The 21,720-nt window shown below is 43.8% G+C and overlaps 1 protein-coding gene across 4 annotated transcripts in view; it reads right to left on the bottom strand.

The window, feature by feature from the left end:
• Positions 1–300: 300 nt before the first annotated feature.
• The window catches only part of NUP153 (nucleoporin 153), a 78,078-nt gene continuing 56,658 nt past the window's right edge, over positions 301–21,720 (bottom strand). For all 4 annotated transcript variants that reach the window (XM_030314783.1, XM_030314786.1, XM_030314784.1 and 1 more), the window contains 7 exons: positions 19,519–20,148; positions 15,194–15,388; positions 11,204–12,088; positions 7,609–7,965; positions 6,673–6,945; positions 1,942–2,110; positions 301–1,686 (listed from right to left, as the gene is read on the bottom strand). In XM_030314783.1, the coding sequence (XP_030170643.1) occupies positions 1,602–1,686; positions 1,942–2,110; positions 6,673–6,945; positions 7,609–7,965; positions 11,204–12,088; positions 15,194–15,388; positions 19,519–20,148 (2,594 nt within the window). In that variant the 3' untranslated portion in view covers positions 301–1,601. The remainder of the gene's footprint in view (positions 1,687–1,941; positions 2,111–6,672; positions 6,946–7,608; positions 7,966–11,203; positions 12,089–15,193; positions 15,389–19,518; positions 20,149–21,720) is intronic.

The raw sequence follows: 21,720 nt of genomic DNA, 5'->3' as shown, positions 1-21,720 counted from the left end.
GCCTAAGAGGTTTTCAAGACGACAAACATCCTACGCCAAAATTGGAAACACATATAAAAAAGCTTATAAACATTTTCAAGTTCTGAATTGGCAAATGGTATCCCAGCAGCTCTTTTTGACAGACCACCGAAGAGACCTAGTCAGAAAGAAAAAAAAAAAATCTGCTAACATAATCCACACGAATTCCACACGACAGAACCACTCAAGTTTTTGCAGGCTGCTCTGGGCACGTGTCTCCAAAAGCTCAATCGATAAACGGCTGTCTGGTCACCTCTCAAGGAAGATACAAATACAAACAGAAATGGTCACGTGTGTTTATTTTCAACTTTTAAAAAGGTATGTCAATTTATATGCAAAGTAGGCGTGATTCCTAGCACCAGACAAAAAGCAGGGTACCTTCTACACGTTTTACGTTCGGACACTTCCCCGCTTCACTTAGGAGATGTCCAGGTCACTTAAATGGATTCTTTGGAATTTCTCTGACCGTGGCGAACCTTTATACAAAGGTTCCCTTCCGTTAACACCGGTACCTTCATTTTAAGTTAACACTAGAACGAAAAATATTTCATAATTTTTTATTGATGGCATTTATCCCATGGTTTAACATGTTAATTATACTGTAATAAACATGGCTTTAATATTAAACTTTTCCTTATTATCCAAAGTCACCACAGTCCATTTCAGTAAATATAAAAATATATGCTTAATACTTTGTACAATACTGGTTTTTGGTCCAAACAAAACTGGATCAGAAAAGCCAATAAATTCACTTTAAGAATCCCCAATTTTTTTTTAAAGATTTCCAAATGGATTTAGGCAACTTTGAATAATGGGATTTACATAATAAAATCTGAGACGAGACTAAACAAAGAACAAATTTTCTAACACAAAATTAAAATTTCAAGTTCACAGATTTATGTTATGCCAAAAAAGTACAGAAACAAAATTGTATTTACACAAGTTTCATAATAAAATAATGAAAAAGGCAAGACAGGTGAGAGTCAGGAGAATGAAAATATAGAAATAGCAGAGAATTATTAAATGGAGAATGAACTAGATCTAGTAAGTCCTTAGCACGGACCATCCTTTCATCAGGCTTCCTCTATCGGAAAATCTTAGTGCACGAGACACCCGACTCACTCCACACATACACCAGCACAAACTCGGCAGAGAAATCACTCACTTCGACACTCTCTAATCTACACGGGGGTCCTCCGATATAATTACAACGTCAGTGCGTTCCATAAACGCGTGTCAACGCACGCGGTGGTGCAGACACAGGGGTTCTTTACAAAGCCATTCGCGGAGCGGGCTCCCTCCCTGGGCCCGGCCAGCCTGCGCCGGGCCAGGGACCAATGCGCCGGGTCAGAGTTTCGCTGAAGAATCAGTCACCGATCTAGCTATGATTTGTTTTAAAACGGGAGTGGGAGAGGTGAGGGCAGGGCTTCTGTAAAGAAAGAAAACAAGGAGGAAAACCCCCAAATTAAAGAAGTCTTGAGGCGGATCTGACGTCAGATAACCCAGCACACAGGACGATCCAGTATCTGGAAAGCAGGGCACCGGCTGCTGTGGAAGTGTTGCGCACAACACCAAAGTGACCTTTATTTCTTGCGCCTGACGGCAGTCTTTATCTTGCGCCCAGAAACTGAAGTTCCAGAAGACGAGAACATATTTTTCCCGTTTGACCTGGGGAAAACAAAAACTTCATTATGTGACAAAGTGCGCGGACAAAACCTCAGAATCCTACTACTCAGGGCTCCCAGTGACTGGGGGGGGGGGGGGGGGTAAGGGGGGGGCGACATACTGGTAAACATACTTTGTTATGTCGCTGTCACACACACAAACACACACGCCCACACACGCACGCACACACAGGCACAGACACGTGCTGGCGCGCACACGCAAGCACGCACGCAGCCCCAAGGGGCCAGGCCCTCTTACCCCACGGTGAAGGCCGCCGCGGGGTGGCTGAACGGAAAGCCCCCGGAGCCCGAGGGCTGGGCCGCGGCCGCAGGAGCGCTGGGGTTCGCACCGAACGTGAACACTCCCGACGGGTTGTTGTTCGTGAAGTTGAAGTTCGTGGTGCTGCTGCCGAACTGGAAAACTGAAGCTACGATAGTTAAAGCAGAAAAACGTCATTAAGGTGAAAATGCTACTGGTTCTAGTAAGGACTCTGACCCGGCCACGCGCAGCGTGGGAGGGGTTGAGCTCCTTTACTTACATTCGCTTAATAGGAAGAAAACTAGAAGGAAGTGTTTTCTCCACTGACGCACGCTACAGACTCACACGCCCTCCTGACAAGTGACCCGACTTCCCTATGACCAAGGAGGAAAGGGTAGAAGAGACTTCTGGACAAAGACAGTAGAGTCGACATTTAGCGCCAATTTCTTCACAAATTCACAGATGATGCTAAAATAACAGGAACAGGGTTTTTAGCAAGATGAGGGAGGAGACGCCAGAAGGCGGACTGGAGCCAAGCACTGAGCTAGCGGCGGGTGCCCACGGGAGCAACTCCTCGGACACGAAACACACCCACGGGCCCGGGCGCCGGACGGCCGAGGAAGGGAGGCCGCGGGTGGGCTACAACAGGGAAGGCGGGAGATCATCCGTGTGGGCAGCAGACGCCCAGATCTGTCCCGCCCCGGTACAAACAAGAGGCCATTCTCCAGCCCAGCAAGTCTCTAGAGAGGTCTCTGGCCAGGGGTCAGGATGTATCACACAGAAAGGCAAGGACACCCTACAGAAACCAGGAGGAGTAAAAGCAGGGTGAAGGCCGAGAGCTGCGGCCTTGCCCCGCGCCCCACCAACCCTGGCCACGGGGAGTACATGTGCCCTCCAGGTAGGAGACCGAATAATCTTCTCTGGGGATTCCAGACCTGCTGACACTAACATCCAGGTCTTCCCAAGTAAACAGGCCAGTCAGATAAACCTACAAGGAAATTCAAGATCTACAAGCCTATCCAAACACAAAGAATTATCAAGTGGTACTTAGGTATCCTACACTAATTAAATTTTGAGTTGAATGGGAACAGGTATTTGCAAACCACATATCTGATAAGAAGCAAGTATCCAGAATATCAAGAACGCCTACAACTCAATGGTCAAAAAACACAAATAACCTGATTTAAAAATGGACAAAAAGCAGGGCGCCTGGGTGGCTCAGTTGGTTAAGCATCCGACTCGTGATTTCAGCTCAGGTCATGATCTCAGGGTTTCATGAGATCGAGTCCCGTGTCAGGCTCTGTGCTGACAGTGTGGAACCTGCTTGGGATTCTCTCTCTCCCCCTCTCTCTGCCCCCTCCCTGCTTGTGCTCTCTCTCTCAAAATAAATAAACATTAAAAAAAAATAGACAAAAACTTGAGCAGACATCTCTAAAGATGATACACAAACAGCCAGCAGGCAAACAAACATTAACATCACTCAACATCACTGATCATCAGGAAAAAGCAAATCAAAACCACAGTAAGGTGTCACCTCACACCTGTTAGGATGGCTGTCGGCACCAAAAACAAAAGAGACAACAAGAGCTGGTGAGCATGTGAAGAAAAGGAACCCTGTGCCCTAACTGATGCGGCCACTGTGGAAAAGTATGGAGGTTCCTCAAGAAATTAAACGTAGAAATACCACATAATCCAGCAATCCCATTCTGGGTATTTATCCAAAAGATTTGGAATCAGAATCTTGAGGAGATACTTGGACTCCGGGGTTCACTGTGGCATTATTTACAATAGCCAACATGTGGAACCCCCCTAACTGTCCACTGATACATGAATAGAGTTAAACAATGTACATTACATACAATGGTTATTCGTCCTTTAAGGAAAAAAAAAAAAAAAAGAGAGTATCTTACAATATGCAAAACATGGACTCTGGAGGACATTCTGCTAAGTGAAATAAGCCAGTCACAGAAGGACAAGTTCTGCCTGATTTCATTTCTATGAGGTATCTAAAACAGCCAAACCATAGAAGCAGAGAGACGGATGGTGACTGCTGGGAGACCAAGAGGTAACAATTTTGGAACAAAATCGGAAGGATATAAAGACGCATCCACACAACAAAAAAGAACACTTGAAATTAAAAAGTAATACTAGCAGAAGTAAAATCTCAACAGAAGGAGGAATAAAAGATAAGTGGAAGAAATCTTCCCAGAAAGCGCAGAAAGGACAAAAAGAACAGAAGTTAAAGAAGAGTGAGGCACAAAAATTTCCCAAGAAACAATTCAAGAAAATTCCCAAGAATGAAAGTTCACAAAAGGACAGACTAAATTCCTTACACAATCAGTGGGACAGGCCAAGGAATGGCTTTTTCTTTTTTAAATCTTTTATTTATTTTTGAGAGAGAGAGAGAGACAAGTGAGAGCAGGGGAGGAACAGAGAGAGAGGGAGACACAGAATCCGAAGCAGGCTCCAGGCTCCAAGCTGTTGGCATAGAGCCCAACGCGGGGCTCGAACCCACGAACCGTGAGATCCTGACCTGAGCCGAAGTCGGACGCTTAACCGACTGAGCCAAACAGGCGCTCCGGAACAGCTTCTTGATAAGTCAGAACACTGGAGGCAAAAGAAAAGATTCTAATGAGATTTCAGAAAGAAGAAATGGTCAAAGAGCAGAGATGAAGAAAGAATTCAAGAGTAACTCTGAGACAGCCAGAAAGTCCATAATGGAGAGATGCCTTCAAAACTATGGAAATTATGTCCAATCTAAATCTGTACTCAACTGAAATCTTACCAAACACAGGGGCATGATGAAAATACTTCCAGAAATGTAAGGTCTCAAAACTTTCTTCCCTGAGGACTTCAGAAATCACTGGAAGAGCTGCTCTATTAAAACAAAGAAATAAGACAACACTGACATCATCCAGCAAAGAGATTCTTTTGAGAGGAAGGGTTCCAGAATCTCCAAGAGAAAGGTAAAAAGAGGTGCCGAGACCACAGTTCAACAGTGGGCCTAGAAAGGAGCAGATTAGAAGATTCTGTGGGAGGATTCTGGTGGGAGAAGCAGATAAGTTTCTCTCAGGTACTAAACAGCACACAGCCAATGTATTTGAAAATACTGAGAAGTGATCTAGATGAACAGGAGGAGAGCCAAAGTTGTAACTACTGACAGGTACAAAGACATCAACACAGACGGGGATCATTCGTGCTGCAGAAAACAAAACCCTGTAGAGAGAAGAATAGCAAAGTATATATCACACAGTCTGCACACTCGGGCCACTGATCCAAGCACACAGTGGCCCCCACATCAGGAGGACTGAGGGAAATGTCACCTGTGTGAAAGAAAGCTAAACTCTCCAACGCCTCACAGTGAGAAGAATCAACTAATCCCAATTAAAATGGGTAATACGTGTCATAGAAGTTCCGGTACCTGTACTACTGACCAAGTATTAATATCCGGAATACATTAATAATTCCTACAAAATAAGCAAAAGCAAAACAATGGAAATGAAAAACAGCCACAAAAATTAAAAAAAAAAAAAAAACCCTTATAAAAACAATTCACAAAAAATGAAATCAAGTAGAATCCAGACATGAGAATCCTCATACAAGACAGCAGGATGTGAATGTGAACAATCTGCCAGGCCAAGCTCGTGTTCTGCTGTAACGTAGAAGATACGCACACGCACCTCGGAATCCAGCGGCCCCTTTCCCGGTACGTACCCTAGAGAAACATGCACGTGCACCCCGCAGCGTGGGCAGGCACGAGCAGAACGGCATGTCCTCACAGCTAAAAACAGCGGTACATGGATAAATCGCGGTATGTTCATAGACTGATTTACTCTACAGCAATGAAAATGAACAAACTATATGTAATAACATGGATGTGCTTTACAAGTAAAGCAAAAGACACAAGAAGCAAAACACTGAATACAGTAAGATTCCATATATATATATATATATATATATATATACATAGTTAAAAATAAGGCAAAATGGTATCTTGTAGAGATTCACGTATCAGTAGTTCACTTTAAAAAACCCCAGGAAAGTGATGATCATAAAGGCCAGGACCCATCAGAGCAAGGAAAGAGGTGTGTGATCAAAAAGGGAGACCGGAGGGGCTCCTGGGCGGCGGGCTACACAAGCGTTTTGCTGCAACATCACACTGTTCATTTATGTTTCAGGTTTTTCTACATGAAGTTGTATTTCACAGTGAGAAAAAGACACATCGTGCAATTCTGAGGAAACACATCATAGTACAACGTGATTAGCCAGACTGAAAACAATGCACTTGTTTACATATTGCCAGTCAAGTGTCATCCAACAGAAAGTTCCTGGGACAACGGGGCTGTCCGGTCCCAGGAGAGCACTGCACTTGGGGGCGTAACCTCCCACGACGAGGACTAGAAAATATAGCTGGAATCTAGGCTGGAGTGCTCCCAAATTCAGATGGGGAGAAATGGGACTGAATGAATGTCCAATCTACATCAAAGACTAAGAAATGACTACATTTTAATCACATACATGAATACCTTCAAGCGCTTACTTTTAACGGTATGAAGTTGAGAATGTTGTTTATATTACAAAGTCCAAACACATACTTCCTCTATTCTGCCAAGTATAAGACGTTTGAAAAACTAAGACACATACGTGGCTTCAACATTCAGAAACCATATTCTATCGGGAGCCACCAGCACCTGGGTACGGATGCAAACTATGTGAACAGCACACACTTACTAGAACTAGGAGCTGCTGCAGAGCCAAATGCAGACTGACTAGGCTGTTGTCCAAACACAGGAGGCTGGCTGCTGCTTGACACTGTCCCAAAAGTGGGTGGCGTGGGCTGAGAAGCGGCAGAAAACAATGCTGCGGAAGAGGACAGGGCTCCGAAGCCTGAGGGATTCGGCTGGCTGGCACCTTGACTCTGTCCAAACGTCGGGGTTTGGTTAACACCAAATGCTGGACTGGCAGACGGTGCTGAAGGTCCAGTGCCAAACACGAAGGAGGATCCTAGAGACCCAGAGAAACAATCACGTCACCTGACAGCTACAACCAGATAATCCTTAAGAAAGGTCTAAAAATTTAGCTGCAAACCGCGAGCCTCTTTTCACTTTACCTTGCTGAACAAGTCCCATCAGGGCCAGTGTTCAATAATAATGAAGAATACAATCCTATTATTTAGTAAAGCCATATAGAATTCATATAAACAAAAATTATTAGCCAAGAGTCCCCACCTTCACAGCCAAATTTTTTTAGGTAAAGGGATCCATCCAAGAAGATAACTGATTTTCACCACATATTCAACGCACTGCAGAAATCAGCTAATGTCGTCATCATGTATATATACGTAATGCGGGGCTACGTCTAATGAAATAGGCCCCAGTGTCTGGTTACTTAACAACCTAACATTTCAAAAAGAACACTTGGAAAATCTAAAGATTACACTCTCGTCGAGATCAGAAAAATCCCTCCTAAGAGTTAATTCTATTAAACCGAACACAGACTGCACGGGATTCCACGCAGTGAACGGCTGCCACACCCGTAACCTTAGGGGGCAGGCGACCTAACTGCACCCGGGCTGTTCTGTAACAACCCGCGACAGGTTACTTGCTAAGAGCAGACAGGATGAAACAATGCAACTACAACCTGTTTTTCTTTTGCAAATAAATGTACCTGCAGAGCTGCATGTGGTGGTAGCTCCAAAATTGAAACCAGAGGTTACAGGATTACTACCGCCGGCCCCTGGACCGAAGACGAACGGGGTGACCGCTGAGCCCGCGCTGGACGTGGCTGCAGGTTTGCTCTCCTGAGAAAACAGCAGAGACTGAGAAGTACTGGCCTCCGCAGAGTTCCCAAAAGCGGAGCTGCTCACAGGGTTGCTGGCCTGTCCAAACACGAAGGCAGCCACCGGCGCACCGGAGGACGCAGTGGAGCTACCGAATATGCCCCCGGCTGCCGAAGTGGCCGGTGCACTTGAATTAGAAGAATTGTTGTTCAAGAAACTGAACGCTGGTTTTGCTGCACCTGGATCTGTAAGAGAGAAATAAAGATGCAAACAAAAATCTTTAAGAACAAGGGATCACAGAAAGCATTTTTCCCTTGCCTACGGTCCACAAATTCACTAGAAAACAGAAACAGTAACTTTTATACAAATTCATTCAGCAAATGCACACACTATATTAAATTATGATGTAAGCAAATACATCCATCTTCCCTTTTACGGCTTCTGAAGTCTGTCTTACAGAAGAAGGCAAGCCCTCAGCATTCAGATTAATAAGAATAAAAATATCCCTTAAATTCAACACATCCAACTGAAGACTACGGGTAACAGCTCGGATAGTGGGAGACAGCTGTGCTCTTGACTTTGCAATTTATGTTAGCAAAATTATCATTTCTCCAACCAGTCAATTCTTCAGTCAATTCTCTCTGCAGCCTTTACTGACCAGCGCGTCCTTCACTCGCTAATTTGTGACTCCACCTTTACGACACGCTAAATTTCTAAGTATATGCGCATTTGTTTCCTCTATAGCTACTGTTACTAGACTGTTTTAATTATTGTAGCTTTATAGTCTGGTTTGATAGTAAACCTGTTTGTGTGCCTGCCCTTCTCCCCAAAATTTCTTGTGCATTTTCCCTTCCATGTGAATTTTAAAATGACCTTAGCTTGTCACGCTCCACAAAAATTCCTCTACAAACGGAAATTAAGGGGGTGCCTGGGTGGCTCAGTCGGTTAAGCAACCGACTTCGGCTCAGGTCTCGATCTCGCAGTTTGTGAGTTCGAGCCCCGCGTCGGGCTCTGTGCTGACAGCTCAGAGCCTGGAGCTGCTTCGGATTCTGCGTCTCCCTCTCTCTCTGCCCCTCCCCTGCTCACGTTCTGTCTCTGTCTCTCAACAACAAATAAACGTTAAGAAAAAGAAACGGAAATTAAGGCTTCCAGTTATGGAATGAGCAAGTCACCGGGATAAAAGGGAGCGTGCAGGGAAGACAGTCTACGGCACTGTAACAGTGTTGTGTGGTCACAGACGGCAGTTACACTTGTGGTGAGCACAGCAAATGCACAGCGCTGGGGTATCGCTGAGTTGTACACTCGAAACTAAAGTAATGCTGTGTGTCAACTACACTTCAACTAAACACAAAAAACCAAATTATCTTGGGGGAGCTGGGCAGGAGACTATTCTCACTCAGGAACAGGTATTAATAAATAGGTCTTTTCTGTTCTTTTAATTATTTAGCCTGTTACAAGTTCTGTTGCTGTTATAAAACACAAATTAAAGATGTTAGAAAATACAAGTGACATTTGTCCAACTATTTATTGCTGATTCAGAGGAAAGCTACTGGTTTTTATATGGTGATCCTGAAACCACCCACTTTACTGAAGACATTTTTTCAACTGTTCCAATACTGTCTCAGTTCCAATACTGTCTACTGGACAGGGCTGGCCATAATATGAAACGGGCATTAGTATGATTTACAGACAATGGAACAAGTTGGTTCACTTTCAAGTTGGTTAATGAGAGGTTAAGAGTGTCTATTTCAATGGAAAGAGTATAGTAACACCATAATAATATCCGATTAAACCTGATCTTATTTTTATTCCTTTCCAAATCATATATAATTTAGTTTTTATTTTTTTGGAGAGTGTTTTGAATTTCCAAACAGACAATAGACACAAACTGCTCACACCTACTCACTGAATTCCATTCTCCCCGCACCCCACCCCCCCCACCCCGGTCAGGTTAATTTTTCATCTTGCTCCCAATACATTATTCAGAAGTGTTCATGGGTGTTCAATTCTTATTTTTTTGTTTGCCTGAAAACATCTCTATTTTGCCCTCACGTTCGACCAAATTTGGCTGGATATAAAATTGTAGGATCAAGACCATTTTCTTTTTTAACATTTATTTATTGTTGAGAGACAGAGAGAGACAGAGCACAAGCAGGGGAGGGGCAGAGAGGGAGACACAGAATCCGAAGCAGGCTCCAGGCTCTGAGCTGTCAGCAAAGCCCAGCGCGGGGCTCAAAATCACGAAATGCGAGATGACCTGAGCCGAAGTCGGATGCTTAACCGACTGAGCCACCCAGGTACCCAAGACCATTTTCACGGGGCACCTGGGTGGCTCAGTCGGTTGAGCGCCCGACTGTTGATCTCTCAGCTCAGGTCATGGTCTCATGGTTGTGAGATCAAGCCTTGCACTGGGCTCTGGGCTGGGCATGGAGCCTGCTTAAGATTCTCTCTCTCCCTCTCTCTCTGCCCCTCCCCTGCTTGTGCTCGCACTAGCACGTGCTCTCTCTCTAGAAAATAAAAAGACCGTTTTCACGTTGAGGACAGTGCTCCACTGTTTTAAGCATATGATGTTACAAATTAGAAGTGTGATGCTAACCTGATACTTGTTTATTTGTGGCAAACAGCTTTCCTCTCTTAGAGAGCATTCAGGATTTTGGCTTTGGTGTCCTGTAATTTCACTGGTCTTTGCCAGTGAGTGGGCCATTTCCATTTTTAAGGCCAGGGTCTTGCTCTACAGGGAGGAAATACTCTTCCGTCACTGCTTTGCTCTCTCCTCTGCCCTGTCCTCTTCTTCTAAGCACTCTTCTTGCAATGGCCTGAGAACCAGCTGGACTCCATTCTCTCTACACTTCGGCATGGGCTCTGGGAAATCCCAGTTCACCAATCTATCATCTGTGTTTCTTCTGCTGCTCAGCCCACAGAACGATTTTATTTCACCAAGCACGTTTTTAAGTTTTAAAAAAATGCTACTTCATTTTCTCTTCAGGATTTTAGTTTTCATAATCGCCTCTGTTTCAGAGATTAACTCTATTTGTGGTCTATGCTCCTTGGACGCCTGATGATGACTGGGTAACTCTATTTGTGAACGAACGCCTGCACAGAAAGATTTAGTTAGAAAATATTTCATGAGCTGACAAAAGAAGGCCTACTTTCCTGAGCAGTATGCCAATTCTGATTGTCAAAGCTCAAACAGAAGGGAGAAACATGGACAGATGGGAAATGCTGGGGGCTCTCCATCAGCGGTGTATTTCTCAGAATCAGATCTGCGGGTAACACCATTGCATCATAAGGGTTTGGAGCAGTGAACACTGCAAATCCTAGGCTCCTTCCCAGAGAGTCTTTATTGGTCTCTCTCAACTATGTCCAGTGTAAACCATTCCCTGACCTGCTGCATTTGTCCAGATACCAGAGGTGCCTTGTAAAAAAAAAAAAAAAAAAAAAAAAAAAAAAAAAAAGAAGGAAAGAAAAGTGTTTAATACTTACCAGTCGTGGTATTGGTTTGAGACCCAAATGCGAACGCGGCCTTCGTAGGCTGTTCCGATTCCTTCTCAGATGGTTTTGCCACACTGAAACTAAAGGTGGCCTTTGCAGAACTCTCATCTTTGGTTTGCTCTGAATTCCCAAAGGAAAACACTGGCTGACACTTCGGCTCCTCGCTGTCCGCTTTCTTCCCAAACACCAGAGAAGTAGAAGTGACCGGCTCTTGCTGTTTCTCTTCTGTCCTTCCCAAAACGAACAAAGAGGCAGACGGCACGGGGGCAGGCTCCGTGCCACCAAAAGTGAACCCTCCCTTGGTGGCGGGCGTGTCTTCTTTGTTTGCTTCTGACGTCTTCCCTGTGAACGGAGCCACCGAAACGCTCTTGGCTCCTATGGCTCCAAAGCTGAAGCTGCTCTTGTTCTCAGCGGTCACCCCGGTGACGGCAGCAGCAGGTGCCGGGTTAATGACACCTGTACCAAAGCTAAAGCCTGTAGATGAAGATTTAGGGAGCTCCTCCTTCTTCTCTTGCTGCCCAAGATTAGACACCCCAAACTGAAACGGAGCTAACGATGCCGTATTGCTTAAACCCGAAGAGAGTCCGAACTTAAAACCATTATCGTTCTTGTTGTCCTTTTTAGCTTCTTCAGGCTTGGACTCGGACGAAACTCCAAACTTAAAATCTCCTATTGGTTTTGAAAATTTAAAGCCTTCACTCATGGAGTTTGGAGACTCAGAATCTGAAGACACACCTATTTTGAAGCCTCCCTGCTCTCCAAATTTAAAATCTCCAGTGCTTGTTAAAGTCTGAGAAGGCCCAGAAGACGATGACGGGAGACCAAATTTGAAGGACGAGGCAGCTGGGTTCGGAGACGGGGAAGACGTGCCAAAGCCTTCAAAATATAAAAGACACCGAATTAATGCTATCCTCTCAAACAAAATGTACACCTGAAACAGAAAGAGAGACACAGGAGTAACTTCGAAAAGGCCTATGGTGAAGAGTGTGAGGAAGTGGCAGTGAACGCCAACTAGTTGCCTAGTATTCAGCGTACGAATCACACCTCAATCCCCACAACCACACTGACATGCCACTTATCACCTGGGACACTGGCAGAGATCACATAAATTTGGTAAGACAGTAATGGCAAGGGGTCTAGGAAAAAGAGACACTTTATAGATTACAGGTGGATGTGTAAAATAGCATGAAATTTGTGGAAGGCAACTGTCAATATTTACCAAAATTTCCAAACACATGTATCCTCTGACCCAGCAATTCTAGGGCTATGTCTTTTTTTTTTTTTTTTTTAATTTTATTTATTCATTTACTTCCTTAAGAAAGGCAGACAGCCACACGCGGCACCTCATCTGGATGTGCCTGGAGTCTTGGAAGCTTGACTACCCTACATTCTGCAGGGAGCTCTCCTGGAGAGCTTGTCTGGAGGTTCTAGGAGGGGAGCGCAGCTACTTCTACACTTCTGCCTGAGCAACAGTCAGTCCCCCTCTGTCATACAAGGTCATCCTCTTGGGCCCAGTGCACAGCTTCGGGAGGGAACCCACATGGAGCCGTGAGGGAGGAAGGGGACACCAGCCTAGCCAGCCACATGGGCCAAATCAACCCTGGAGATCACTCGGAGTGACAGATGTCACAGCCAGATCACCCTCACATCCTAAGTCTTTATTATTTTTTTTATAGAATAAAATTTATCGTCGAATTGGTTTCCATACAATATCCAGTGCTCATCCCAACAGGTGCCCTCCTCAGTGCCCATCACCCACTTTCCCCTCTCCCCCAGCTCCCATCAACCCTCACTTTGTTCTCACTATTTAACAATCTCTTATGGTTTGCCTCCCTATCTGTAACTTCCCCCCCCCCTTTCCCTCCCCCATGGTCTTCTGTTAAATAAGTCTTTATTTTAAAGAAACTCAAAGACACATAAAATGCCATATGCGATCCCAGCAGCTATAAATGAAGAATAAAGAACAAAGGTGTGTCCAAGCTAATCTGTGATAAAATCAAGGGGGCAGAAAGGCAGTATGATCTACATTTTCTAAAACAGACAGAAATAAAAATATATAGAATTTCTATATATAGAAAAATATATAGAATTTGCTTATCATGTGCATAAATAAACTACGGAAAAGTTGTAAGGAACTAACCACAGTTATTACTGTTGGTAGGGGAGGAAGGATGGAAAATGAACCAATGGGGACAAGAGATAAACTTTCCTCTGTGAATCCTGTCGTAACTGGAGTTTGAAATCTTGTAAATGGGCTACTAATCAAAAATTTTTAAAAAGACTTCAGCATCAAAGAACCAGAAGAACTGCATAAGCAGAAGCTCACACTATATTGACAAGATCAAAGTCTTGGTTTCATAATGCTTTTTTTGTAGCTGAGTAAACTAGAAACGCAGTACTTGACTGATGAGCTCAAAACAGATACAATTCGTGTGCCAAGATATTTACCCCTCATTCTGCTTACCCACGTATAAATAAGACAAATGACAGCCAAACTTTACAAGCCCTCAGACCTGTAGACCTTCCCCTCTTTAATGATGATACATTCCCTTCTTTTGCTAAGAAACGTAACTGAAAATTATCAGAATCTCAGGAGAGAGCGGCCTATCCACAAGGTCTCTAAATACCTTAAGCGATACTTCTTTAGACAGGAAGTTAAAAATGAAGGTGCTGAAGACAATTAACTCATTATCACCTCTGCCTCAAAGGGACAGATTTAAAGGGAAGCTGATTACTGTGCTGCAGGTAGAGAACATGGGAAAAGGACCACGAGGTTAACGACCTCAAGTGGGCTGGAAAGTAGGGATCTTCTACCACACCCAAACGCAGTGTTTTTCAAACCAGCTGTGACTCACTGTCATGCAATTTTATGGGTTATAACCAGTAATTTTCTTCTAAATGAAAAAGGAAGAGAAACAGGGTAACTTAAACATACTAAAGAGTAAGAACTGACTTGTAAAACTTCTTTTCAATCATACAAACACCCTGTGCATGAGAGGGGGTCACAATGTAAAAGTTTAATGATTGGTTTCCAGTTAAAAAGTTTGAAAGCCACTAGTCCACAGAATGGTTACGAGCAGATAAAGCTTGGCATTCTTTTTTAATGCCCTCACAGACTAACCTTCGAGGCCTATTCCCTTACAGATTAAACTCTTTCTCCCCTCTCCCTGACTGTTCCTTCAGATCTAAAATCTCTTCTCTTTCCCAGCTTTTATCAAGATTTTGACTGAAATGTACCTCATGTGAAGTATGAAATAAATCATTAATGACTACGAAGACGAAAAATTTGACCTCCATAGACAGTCTTAGCATAAATTATTTTTAGAGGTTCCTCCTTTATATTTACAGAACAAAATATGAAGAGAGCTCTTTTTCTGGGACATACCCTGGGAAACCAAATCCCACATCCAGAGTACTTATAATAAGGCTCTAGGGGTGTAAATTCCCAGATAAGAGGAAATTCATCTAGATGCCAAACAGGTTAACAATGAAAAACAAGTAACTGAAACTCTCTCAGATTCAACTACTCAAGAGAGAAGTTCCTCACCCAGCTGCAGAGAAGATACCTCACTGCTGTGCAGTCTAATAATCTAACTTTACAGTAACTCGGACACAGATGTGAGGTCAAAATGTCCAAAACAATACCTTATTTTACATGCATTTTCAATAAGAGAAGGAACAATTTTTAAACTAAAGCTGTTTGCAAATATTTCACTTTAAAATGACGATACGAGGGGTGCCTGGGTGGCTCAGTCAGTTGAGCATCCGACTTCAGCTCAGGTCATGATCTCACGGTCTCTGAGTTCGAGCCCCACATCAGGCTCTGTACGGACAGCTCAGAACCTGGAGCCAGTTTCAGATTCTGTGTCTCCCTCTCTCTCCTCCCCTGCTCATGCTCTGTCTCTCTCTTCTTAAAAATAAATAAACATTAATAAATAAAATAAAATGATGATACAAGGAGGCACTTCACCCAGGCCTTACCTTTGAACTCAGACTTTGTGCCTGGCTTTGCACTTTCGCATGCTATGCATTTGGTAGAGTCGGCTTTATTTTGCACTAGGCACACTTCACAGTCCCAGCTTCCCTCTGGTTTCTTGAACTTGTCTAACCCAAGGCAGCTTCCAGAAGACAGAGAGGCAGGGACGGTGCTGCTACTTGAAGCAGGTACTGAACTTCCTAAAAAAAAAATGAGGAAACACATAAAATTTCCAGTCCATGTTATGTCATGTTATGTCAATATCTTAAGACACCACTGGGGCGCCTGGGTGGCTCAGTCGATTAAGCGTCCGACTTCAGCTCAGGTCACAATCTCGCGGTCCGTGGGTTCGAGCCCCGCGTCGGGCTCTGGGCTGATGGCTCAGAGCCTGGAGCCTGCCTCTGATTCTGTGTCTCCCTCTCTCTCTGCCCCTCCCCCGTTCATGCTCTCTCTCTGTCTCAAAAATAAATAAACGTTAAAAAAAAAAAAAAATTAAAAAAAAAAAGAAAAAGACACCACTAAGTCTAAGTGTTCAATTAGTGTTTCCTATTAAGACAGATAAAATGCCAGAAACATAAACTTCACATTGTTAAAAACAGTACAGACATCTCAGATTTCTTTTAATCTTATAAACAAGCAGCTTATGCTCACCCGGCCTAGTGACAGCTCTCTTCTTAATCTGAGGTCTGAATAATCATGGTTTAAAAAAAATTATCAGGACCACAAATCAGAACCTAAAAAACTAAAATGTTCTTGGAGCTCCCGGGGGGCTCAGTCAATTAAGTGTTTGACTTTGGCTCAAGTCATGATCTCATAGTTTGTGGGTTCAAGCCCTGCATCGGGCTCTGTGCTGACAGCTCAGAGCCTGGAGCCTGCTTCGGATTCTGTGTCTCCCTCTCTCTCTGCTCCTCTCCCACTTGCACTCTGTGTCTCTCTCTCTCTCTCTCAAAAATAAGCAGTAAAAAAAAATTTTTTTAAAGTCAAAAAAATAAAATGTCCTTAAGAATATTTGTCAAACAATAGCCAAAGTATGGAAAAAGCCCAAATGTCCATTGACAGAGGAATGGATAAAGATGTGGGGTGTGTGTGTGTGTGCGCGCGCGCGTGTATACACATACACTCGGCAATCAAAAAGAATGAAATCTTGCCATCTACAATAATGTGGATGGAACTAGAGTGTATTATGCTAAGCGAAATTAGGCAGTAAGACAAATATATGACTTCACTCATATGTGGAATTTAAGATACGAAGCAGATGAACATAAGGGCAGGGAAACAAAACCAGATAAAAACAGGAGGGAGACAAACATAAGAGACTCTTAAATACGGAGAACAAACTGAGGGTTGCTGGAGGAGCTGTGGGTAGGGGGATGGGCTAAACGGGCAAGGGGCATTAAGGAGGACACTTGTTGGGATGAGCGCTGGGTGTGATATGCAGGGGATGAATCACTGGATTCTACTCCTGAACGCATTATTGCACTATATGCTAACTAACTTGGCTATAAATTTTTAAAAAAATAGAAAAAAAAAAGGAATTTTTGTCAGATTTCTTCAAACAGCACATTTTAAACGAACATATAAGAGGCACCTGGGTGGCTCAGTAGATTAAACATCTGAGTTCAACTCAGGTCATGATTTCTCAGTTGGCGAGTTCGAGCCTCTGAGCTGTCAGCACAGAGCCTGAAGCACGCTTTGGATCCTGTATCTCCCTCTCTCTCTGTGCCTCCCCTTGCTCACACTGTCTCAAAACTAAACATTAAAAAAATTTTCACATTTATATATATATGTGTATATATATACACACACACATACATACATACATACATGAGATATAAATCGCAGGCAATAATATCCTAACACATAAAATACACAGCCACAGACCACACTAATTTTAAGATTTCAAAGCACAGGTCTCTGCCTTTGAAATGATCAGTTTTGCACAGAAGTGTTCTATCATCCACTTTGCATTTCGACTCACCACCATCTACTGTGTTCATGGCATTAGTATTTAACAGACATTTATTAAGGTTCTAAGGACATAAAGACAACTGAAATGCTGCTTACCTTCTAAAAGTGCTAACGGTCTAAGAAGGGGGCAAGTAAACACACACACACAGTAATCCCATCACCAAAAAGGAAAGTGATACATGAAGAAGGAAGGAAGTGACTAAGGGGCAGCAGAACGGATTCACAGACATGACGTTTCAATTCTGAGACAGAACTAGAAGTTTGTAGGGAGCACGGGGGGTGTGGGGGGGGGGGCATGGGAAGGTGGCTCCACAAAGCGATCAAGAAGCCTGTGTGTTAGGAGCAGAGCCATCCATCTGGCACCTCCCGTTTCCACACGTTCTCTGACTGTCGCCCCTCCCAGCCACTGGTCTCTGTTCCACCGCTATGCTGTCTTCCACCTTGCCAATAAAACCACTCTCAGAGGTTCCATCTTTGGTCCACTGTCCTCCTCTTGAGTCTCATCTACTCGGACGGTTTCCTGACCTGTACCTGCGGTCCCCTTCTCAGCTGTAGGGCCACCCTCTACCTGGTTAGCATGGCTCACATCTCCTCCTGCCTCACATGTTTCTATCTATCTCATCCCCTTCTGCGGAGCCCACCACCGCCACTCTATGCCAAGCGGCCCTCACCTCTTGTTTAAACAACAGCCTTCTCACCGAGACCTCTGCTCTCGTTCCCTGCAATCCATCCTGCTGCAAAGCAACCGGTGCCAAGTAGGTTTTGGTTTTCCTCACTGGTTCCTCCTTTAAAATGAACCGTTCCAAAGCTTTGTTCCTGCCACTCCCTTAACATGGCGGAGCGCAGGGTTAGGCCATCTCCTCTACCCCCTCCCGCCCTCACTTTACGTCGCCTCTGCTCCCATGGCTTATTTGAAAACTGTAGCCTGATGACTCTCATATTTGTGTTTCCAGCCCCGAGTATCCGTTACAGTACATCCCGAGTCCTCACGTATATGTGAGCATGGGCTGCACAGCTTCAAATCACCATGTCTTCAGCTACGCCGTATTCTACGCCCAACCTGACCGCACCAGCACATATCACTGTTCTCTGGGCCTGTATGTATTACCGCTACAACCTCCCATCTGTCCTCTGGTCTCCAAATTTCACTGCCTTCAAATCGACCCTCCAAAAAGCCACCAGGCAATGTGTCAAAAATACAAATTTAACTACATCACTCCTTTTGCTTAGAATGATGGTTCATCATTGACGGGATGATGTCAGATTTGTGTAATAAATATATGAGCTTTCTTTATTTGTGAGTAACACTTTACTTCCTAACTCAGTTTTATTCTCCCAATCAACTCAATTAATTTTGGTTTCTTGCATGATCAAGGGCCTGTTTTTGTTTTTCGTTTTTTTTTTTTTTTTTTTTTTTTTTTTTAAGAGGAGGAAGAGGTATGCCAGCTGGAAGGAGAAAGTTATTTCAGAACGAAGCCTCTGAAATCTTACTCCTCTGGAGATGTCCAGTAAGAATTAGAGATACGGCTCACCTCTTGTGTTCAAACACGGGGTATAGGCTAACAAACCCGGAGCTCTCCACTGCAGACAGAAGACTACACATCCATGAATAATGCAATAAAAAAGGAAGTGTAATTCCCAGGGTATCCATAACAGTTTTTATTTAATACCCATGTTACTATACATCGGTACCAAATAATTATATGAGATTACAAAAATATTAAAGAGTCATTTCCAGATGGGACTCTTCAGTAACTTTTTCAAATTTGAACAGAGAAACAGGAAAAACTCAAGCCTAACTCCCTTCTTCTTGCTGTCAAGTTAGAATGTTTTCATTAGTGACTCAGTAATTGACTATCCTTGCAACACCTCTGGCAGCTGGCATTCAGGTATAGGTCTCCGCATTAATATTCAGCCACAGCTGTTTCAAAAGGCAAGACTGTCTACCGCTTAGTGAAACCTTCTCTGGGAATGACCATCTGTCATCCTCACTTGCACTTCAAGGAAAAGAGACAAAGTGACATTTTGTTCTGGATAACAGTGGAGAAGGACTGCCCCTTCTAAGTTCCTTCAGCATCTGTATTAGTCAGCTTTGAAAACGATCATGAAAAGCAAAGTTTCTGATAAAGTGTACATAAAAAAGAGGTATAAGTATACACAAGTATACACTGGGCTATCCTGAGAGAACACACAGATCCAGTCCCAGGTAAGTCATTTTGCCTCAGACAGCTTAGAAAAATTAAGATGCAGGAGGAAATGCTCATCCTGAAACATTAAAAATATTAAGGCTGTTCTTAGCAGAGAAGTGTAAGTGTTCTACTAAAATAACCAACAAAATGATCTCAAACAGCCATACACGTACCTGGCTTCTCAGACACACAGGACACACATTTACTGTCTTCTCCATTATTAGAAACACAGCATACTGGACACTCCCAAGATCCCAGGGGCCTTTTAAATTTATCTGCGAATCCTACGGCGCCCGTGGTCACAGTGCAGGTGGGAGGTGCGGCGGCCACGGGCACAGCGCTCGCCGCAGCCACTGGCAGCGTAAGGACTCGCTTCACACCAGTTCCGGGTTTCGGTGTCTCACAAGCTACGCATTTCATCGCTTCGGGTTTGTTTTGCACTAAACAGGTGTCACAATCCCAGGTCCCGACTGCTGGTTTAAATCTGTCTCCAAAACCCGTCCCTGATGTAGAGAGAGTTGACTTGTCACTTTTGCTTGGTGCTCCGATTCCAGTTTGTTTAGCAGTATCTTTTGCCGGCAATTTTGTTGCCTGACAGGCTATGCACTTGCCGTCTGTAGCTTTGTTCTGGAGCAGACAAGTATCACACTGCCACGACGACGATCCAGATGACCCAGATTTTACGCTTTCTCCAAACCCAACTCCCCCAGAAGAAAAACTACTTATTGCTGGTCTTGTATAAACTACTGGGCTTGTGGTAGTAGGCTGAGCAGCAAGAGAATCTGCCTTTGGTGATGTGAAACCTGTAATAGGCAAAAGAGCGTAAGTTAAAAAGAAAAAAGAGAGAGAGACAGAGAGACACAGAGAGAAGCTCTCTAATCAGAACGTTAACTGAAATGCTATTACTGGGAGAACATGTATTTACACACATTTATTGCAGAGTTCCTAAATCCCAACATGAGCTACTTAGAAGTAGAGTTGTTTTTCACCTAAGCAATATTTAAAAAAATTTTTTAACATTTATTCATTAAAAAAAAAAAATTTTTTTTTAAGTTTCTTTATTTTGAGAGACAGAGAAAGCAGAGGAGGGGCAGAGAGAGAGGGAAAGAGAGAATCCCAGGCAGGCTCCATGCTGTCAGCGTGGAGCCCGATGTGGGGCTTGAACTCACGAACTATGAGATCATGACCTGAGCCGAAACCAAGAGTCGGATCCTCAACTGACTGAGCCACCCAGGCGCCCCAACATGTATTCATTTTTGAGAGACAGAGACAGAGCATGAGCAGAGGAGGGGCAGAGAGGAGGGAGACACAAAATCTAAAGGAGGCTCCAGGCCCCCAGCTGTCAGCAGAGTCAGATGCAGGGTTCAAACCCACAAACCGTGAGATCATGACCTGAGCCAAAGTCAGACGTTCAAGTGACTGAGCCACCCAGGCGCCCCAGCAGCCGTTTTGTTTGTTTTGTTTTGTTTTCCATTTGTTTTTTTAAGTTTATTTATTTTGAGAGAGAGAGAGAGAGCAGGAATTGGGTAGGGGCAGAGAGAGAGAATACCAAGCAGGTTCCGCATCATCACCACAAGGCCTGATGCAAGGCTCGAACCCACAACCCTGGGATCATAACCTGCGCTGAAATCAAGAGTCGGATGTTTAACCAACTGAGCCACCCAGGTGTCCCAGCAGTTTTTATTAATCACATAATCAATAAGTGACACTCAAACCTAGTTAAAATCCTACAAAAGATGTATTGTTTATAGTGTATCACCTTCTTCCTCTAGGAATTTCTACTTACTATAATTCAACCAATATCTAATTTGAGGCTTTGATCTGTAGTAATTTACTGACACACCCTGCGGGCATCTAGGTTTTGCTACATTCTTGCTGCAATACAGATCTGCAGTATATTCACAGCCTTCCTCCCGCATCTATTTTTTCCTTCAGGTGTTCTCCTGGCTATGCCAAATGTCTTCAACGTCGATAATCTTTTAATTCTGTCCACTTATAACCCACTGTTGTGGTATCCTCTACTTTCAGTACACCCAGCTGAGCTGAGTAGGTATGCATATTAGACAGACGTCCCTCCAAAGTACAACGGAGTTGTAAGGACTGGTCTTAATTATACTAAGTTCATACAGGACTTTAAAATGGTAACAGTTCAATGAGAAACACGATGTAAATTCCAACAGAGAAGAACCAAACCATCTGGCAAGGTCTAGAAATTACAGAAATGAAGACCCAGCCCACCCTCGAGGAGCATGAGCTCATGCTACTCAAAGACCTGCCCATGGAAAGTCACCAAACCCTAACGCAGACAAACTGCCTCCAACAGTTCTCCAATATAATCACAGAACCTTTCACACTGTAAGGGTCCCCTTTTGGTA

The sequence above is a fragment of the Lynx canadensis genome, chromosome B2 (genome assembly GCF_007474595.2).
Source record: "Lynx canadensis isolate LIC74 chromosome B2, mLynCan4.pri.v2, whole genome shotgun sequence".
Classification (NCBI taxonomy): domain Eukaryota; kingdom Metazoa; phylum Chordata; class Mammalia; order Carnivora; family Felidae; genus Lynx; species Lynx canadensis.
Note: the sequence above shows the minus strand (reverse complement) of the source record. Positions and strands in the feature narration are given on the sequence as shown.